General features: G+C 39.5%; 1 protein-coding gene across 1 annotated transcript in view; it reads left to right on the top strand.

Moving 5' to 3' along the window:
* Positions 1–5672, top strand: part of LOC101858277 (ABC transporter F family member 4) — a 10719-nt gene extending 5047 nt beyond the window's left edge. The window contains exons 3-4 of the mRNA XM_005100049.3: positions 2477–2634; positions 4178–5672. Coding sequence (XP_005100106.1) covers positions 2477–2634; positions 4178–5044 — 1025 coding nt within the window. The 3' untranslated portion in view covers positions 5045–5672. The remainder of the gene's footprint in view (positions 1–2476; positions 2635–4177) is intronic.
* Positions 5673–6467: the final 795 nt, after the last annotated feature.

The following is a 6467-nucleotide window of genomic DNA, read 5'->3' as shown; positions in this document are numbered from 1 at the left end:
ACAATTTATTTGACGGTCGCCGCACACGGTCAATTAAATTGTGTCAGCAAGTAGACTCGAGCAATTACATAAAAACTGATTTTGATTAACTCTATACAATAATTATTGCGCAAATCGTCGATTTCGCCCATACAGAGTCAATATAATTGTCAATTCCTAGTATTGACAATTAAATTGCCTGATACAATTGGTCGCTTTTAATGACAAGCGGGTTAACCCAGATTTCGGGTTTTTATCAGAATTCTTGACCTACACCAAAAAATGGGCAATGCTCTATCTATAGGAGAAGTTTGGTTTCATTGGTGTGTATATTTTCATTTTGTTATAAAGACAACTCTCCTTGCTTTTTAAGGAAACTGAACAAGGGACAAAAACTTTTCCTTCGATTTTCTCAAAACAAGATGTTTCGGGATAGCCTCCTTGTGCTTAAAAGCTACCAATTGACCGTGTATGAGCCGCTTAAGTGACACACGGAGACAGTACATTACTCGAATTTCAGTGTGACCTTCCTCTGGTGTCAAAACAACACAACAGCGAGAACAAAAACACCCATACAAAAAAAGGACAAAAAACCCCCAAAACAACGAACAGCCCTTTCTCCTCCTCCCTCCCATTTACTCTTCATTTGTAGCTCTACGTTTTGGGGGGTTGCTGTTTTCCTGGTACGTTTAGAACAATTGGATCTTACTCAGTTCTATTCATCATGTTATTCCTATAATATTTTTGCATTACTGCGATCAAATTAGTATAAGGGTAAATGTTTATATCTCCTTGGTGGGTTATGTCATACTCCTCCGATTTTCCTTCCTCCTCTTTTTCCTCCTCCTTTTCCCCTCCTCCTCCTTCTCCTCCTCCTTCTCTCTACCTCCTCCTCCTGCCCTCTTTCTCTTCAGCTTCTGTTATTAACACATAATACAACGTACTTTGTTCCTAATTTCCGAGTTTTGTCTCACAGAAGAAAATCTTTTATAACATGTTATTATGATTCATACTTTCGTATTTTGCATACATCAATTTTGTTTTTACTATTTTGAGAAAAATTGAAACTGTTTATTTGGGTGTCCAGAAAAAAGAATGCAAACAAACAGAGCAAAACAAAACAAAACCCCAACTAAAAAAAGAAAACAAAAAGAAAAAGAGAAAGGGATTGGCCAAGGAAACAATGACACAAACACGTACTGGGCTACTCCACGGTAACTGACGGAACATTTGGACAAAACTTTCTTACAATGATAACACTGTAATTCAACATCAGTCAATTCCTTTCAACTGTAAATGATCAGAACATAATTTGAAAGACATAATAGTAAGAATCATAACAGTATTAAATGCTGTCATTTGAAAAAAAACCCAACCAAATGTACTATATGAACCTTCTGTGACGTATTTAAGCTTCGGTAACTGACGGGACAGAAAAAAAAATACCTCGTTTTTCGGGTCAGGTACCAGTGGGATAGCCCTGCTTCCAATAAATTAACATTCGAAGTGACTATTCCCAGTGACACTGGGCATAGGTACAGAAACTATTCCCAGTGACAACGGAACTCTTCTGCATTAAAAAAAATCTGAAGTCTTAGCACTGTAGACTCTCTTCTCACTTCAGTTCAGTACATGTACTTTTGTTTTCTTCTCTTAGTTAGGGCTTAGACTTGACCGCAGAATAGATCTAGATCTAGAAGAAAGAAGAATCGGGAAGGATTTCTATCTGTCCTGTACTGTGGTCTCCAAAATCCGCATGTACATCTAGATCTACACGTTATTTTAAATTACGACTGAGTAACAAGCAACTATAGAATGATTCTTCCTATTTCTTTTTAAAAATTCTTTCCACTCACACCAGAATCTACTTTATTTTAGTTAGATCTAGAATCTAAGATCTAGAATCTAGAATCTAGATCAAGGTCTAGATCTACATTAGCTGTAGTTTAGTATTTAGTAACCAACCACCATCATGCCCATGTAGCTCAGTGTGGGAACAATAGATAACATTTTAATGGGCCTGTCTGTTCTCAGTGTCACTGGGAATAGTTTTTGGGCCTATTCCCAGTGACACTTGGAATAGTGCTTTCCATTAACAATAACCTGTAACATGCAGATAACTTTAGAAGAGGATGTACGACATTGGCCGATATTTATAGTAACAGCCATCTTGTTTGACGTCCTTGAGGGATTCCCACTTTGTTGTCGTTCATTGTGGCAACACGACTGCAAAGCACAATTGAAGCATTTGTAAAGCCTGTAGTACAGTGGCGTGGTGGTGGAGTGGTTAATGCGCTTGTCTCCAAAAGCAGAAAGTCCAGGTTCGAGCCTCGGTTCGGCCATGGATTTTATTTTCGCCCACCCACCTCTAATGGGTACCTGTCTTCGAGTTGGGAAGTAAAGGGAGGTCAAACAAGATGGTTGTTACTATAAATATCGGCCAATGGCGTACATCTGTCGTTCTAAAGTTATCCGCATGTTTAACCTGTACCCTCAGTGTTCATGAAACTCTGGCCAGCTTGTCGTCGGTCTGCGGTTCCTATGGAGGGGAATGGGCTTCAGCAGAAGAAAAAGCAAGCAATTCCACAACCAATCCCGGAACCATGGTTTGGAATCTGCAAGATGCTGCTGGAAATGGAGGACAGAACGATTATAGTAAGGTTTAGTTGAGTTTTGGTTTAAGTTTCAGTAGCTTCGGCCCTTATAATAATATTATGACCTAATTGTGTTGCGAGGTGCCCTAAAAGTCTTACTAAAACTAAACTAAAATTTCTTGTTAAAGCTTTACGGCATTTGCAATATAAACAGGTTATAAACAAATGACTGCCGACGATTGTAGGTGCTATAGTATAAGATAAAAGGAGGGGAGCGAATGATGGATGTGTGATAGGAAGGAAAGAATAAATGACATTGGAGCCCCCGCCAGCCACCCACAAAAAAGATTTACGGAACACTGGTAGAGAAAATTTATACGTAATAACGTTGAGTTCTTTTTTGGGAGGGTATTTTTTTCATCAGTGTGATTCCTTTTCACCGTTTCATTAGTGCATTAAGGATCGTGAAAGTAAGATAAAATTCTCAACAGTGAGGTCGTTATTTTGAATCTCATCAGAGGCCCTTTGTAATGTCATTTGTAAAGCCACTTTGCACAAATTATTTTTGATTCACCGAGATAGGAATGAAATGGCTACAGACAGCAAAAGATCTTGTCAGTTTGTTAGTGTTTTAGGGTGCGTAATCCACACCCTGCATTGTTTGCTTCCAAGGGACACCGAGAATGTTTTTGAGTGTACTGATGTCTGATTGGTATTGATAGCTGTAAGGGCGCTGTAGAGCGTAGATATCTGCTACATGAAGCAGTTGTTATTATTTGTGAGGCGTGCTGGCAAAAGGAGTTACTTCCCTCTCTCAATCCACGAATGGATATGTCCACCAAAAATAGTCACGCCAGCTTTGCAAATTTTAAACTGATGCCTTTTACTTCTCGTAAAACATGTCTTTTTTTTCATTTCAGGTAATAAATTAATTGTACAAACCCATCTTTTAAGTTTTTACTTCAAACTGTGTCCAAAGGGCTAAAATTCTATAACTCACACATTTTGTCAAAAAACTTCATATTTTTAAAATCATTTCCGGAAAACTTGTACACAAACTTTGTTGTTGCACGCAGAAGGATTGATATACCTTTCTGGAGAAGTTTTGTTTTTAAAAAATCTCGATCTTCCTTCTGGGGCGTTGCATCCGTCTCAGCCCAGGTTAGCATTGTCAAGCAGCGTCAAATACAGTTTCCTAAAGGTTCTAAAATGTGTTGTTGGGAGCGTAAAAACGCCTACATTAAACGTTAATCAAGTAAAAACAAAAATATATTAAACACCCCTTCCCACAAACACATTCACATACACATACAATATATATATATATATATATATAATTAATTAATTACGAATAATTGACCCCACAATAATTGCCTCAAGCTGGACTAGCTTGCAGCTAAATGAATCGCTGTTTGGTTGTCGGTTCCGCACTGACACTGCTCTGAATTTCCGATCTTGAAATATGGCAAAGATGTTGAGATATTAATAGATCTATATACGGGTAGGGTACTGGGGTGGGGGGGGTGGGGGTGGGGGTTCGATGCATGTAAAGTTATTTTCCAAGGCTAACAATAAGCTAAATACATGTCCTTTTGTCTGTACAGGAACCGCCACTAAACATTGATAACTGCAAGGGGGAGAATAACGAAATAAACTCAAACCGAAGAGATAGAGAAAAAAAGGGTGAAAATGACGGAGAAAAAAAGAAGAAACCAGGAAAAGAAAGGCCGAAGGATGGAAAGGGACAGGAAAAGAGGAAAGGAGGTCGCAAAGGTGGAAAAGAGACAGATGATGGCGAGGACACAGATTTCAATGACGACGGTACTGACCAAAGTCTGGCTGGACCCAAGAGAAAAGGAGGCAACGAGAAGAAAACGCAACGTAAGGAGGAGCGAAAGGGAAAGAGGGCGGAAAACAATAGTGGAAAGGGCTCGGCAGATCAACAAGAAATTGGATTTAAAAAAGAAAGCGGCGAAGAGAGTGATAAAGAGAGAAAGAAAACGGATGGGAAGAAGCCTGGGAGGAAAGGGAAGGGTGAAAAGAGAGCCAAAACTCTAGATGGAAATGAAGATGGGAATGCAAACAGCGCTATCGAGCCACTGCTACCACAGCCACCCAAAAAACAAGACCGTCCAAAAGGAAATGATGAGTCGAACCGACGCCGCGATCAGAATATGGGGGACAATGGGGAGGAAGGGAAGAAAGGGGCGAGAAAAGAAGACAGGCGTAAAAAGAAAGGACAAGACTCAGGTGACAATGCAGATGGTAGGAATGCAGTCAATGCTTTACCGCTAAGCCCGGACGCAACCACAGAAGGTGAAGAAGGGCTGCAAACCCAGGATCAGAACAAGAAGAAAGAACGGAAGGAAAAGAAGTCGGAGAGAAAGAAAGAGCGGAAGAACAAAGGTAAAAATCAAGGTGGAGCTAAACGTGCTAAGGAAGAGAACAACATTAGCGAGATACAGTTCTAACAAAGAAACACGTGGAAAAAAGGAAGCAGGATAGGTGAGGATGGAGGTTTTTAAGGAGATGTTTCCTAAATTGATTTTTATCTGAGTTATAAAGCCTGTTGGATAAAAAGTTCTAAAAATTGAGACAAGGTTCATGTAGCGTTGTTTCATTTGAAGCATGACCCCCCCCCCTTTCCCCCCATTTTCAGCGAAAGTGTTGTGAAGGTATCAAGCTGCCATAGGGCTAATAGTAAACACAGTGAGTCTACATACATTATAGTCTGTATCGACTTGGAAAGAGGGAAAAAACCTGTAATATTTTTCGAAAAAAACTGATAACTTAAATAATACGTTGAGGGAAAGCAGTGCTTTCGAAACAGAATAAAACTTTGGGAAATTTGTATAATAAAAAGACTTTGTGTTTGAAGTTATTCTTTATTCCGTCTGTCTGCTTGGTTAATTAATGGGGTTGCCTATTCATTAAAAGTGAAATTTAAACTTTGATAATTCATAATTATCACTATCAACACGAAAACCACTACCAAAGCATGTTTGTTGACAATCTCCTCACATTCAATTCTAATCACAGAGGTATCTAGAACGCCTGAAGACTCTTTCTGAATCTGAAAGTAAACCTGTGTCCTTGTCATTTCTGGTGTGATTAATATTAAAATAAAGTTCTCCATTTGATTTGAGACCCCGGCCTTTCTTCTACTTTTGTTACAGTTTCACGGCACATGTTCAAGAGAATCTACGTCTGTGGTGTGACGGCTAGGCGCTTCGCCTCCACACACAGCGGACCTTAGTTCGATTCCCCAGAGGGGAGAAGTTTAAATGAAGTATATGGTTATTTTGCTGTGCATAATATTAAGGTTTCTTATGTCTCTCCCAGCCCAGGCAGGATTGGCCCCAGCAGGCAGAGTAAAATCCTGGCCTGTAAAGGATCTAGATGGTGTCTGTGGGCGTGTGCAAAATGTATAAAATGTTAAAGAGATCTGGTGACCCAACACGGCCTGACCTAAATTTTTGCATGTATTTTTGTTGCTCTCGCTCTCTCTTTTCGCTGTTTCTCTCTCGTTCTCACTCTGTCTCTATATCTCTTTCGACGTCTCTCTCTCTCTCTCTCTCTCTCTCTCTCTCTCTCTCTCTCTCTCTCTCTCTTTCTCTCTTTCTCTCTCTCTCTATCTCTCTCTCTATCTCTCTCACACGCAATTCTTGATACTTTGTTCTCTTATTTTCTGACTGTCAACAATTATAGCCAAAGGCAGCTTGTTAATATTATATCTGAAAAGCTTTGACTTCAGTACATTATTTCTCTTTAATTCATACTAGGATAAATGGTTAGCTAGAGAATATATCTTAATGTGGTTTCTCTTCAGTATAGAGTGGGTGCTATACATGAAGTTGAAATGGACCTGGACAACAGGCTCATCCGGTTATACCG

Source organism: Aplysia californica, unplaced genomic scaffold (assembly GCF_000002075.1).
Source record: "Aplysia californica isolate F4 #8 unplaced genomic scaffold, AplCal3.0 scaffold00234, whole genome shotgun sequence".
Taxonomy (NCBI): domain Eukaryota; kingdom Metazoa; phylum Mollusca; class Gastropoda; order Aplysiida; family Aplysiidae; genus Aplysia; species Aplysia californica.
This window is presented reverse-complemented; position numbering and strand designations above follow the sequence as displayed.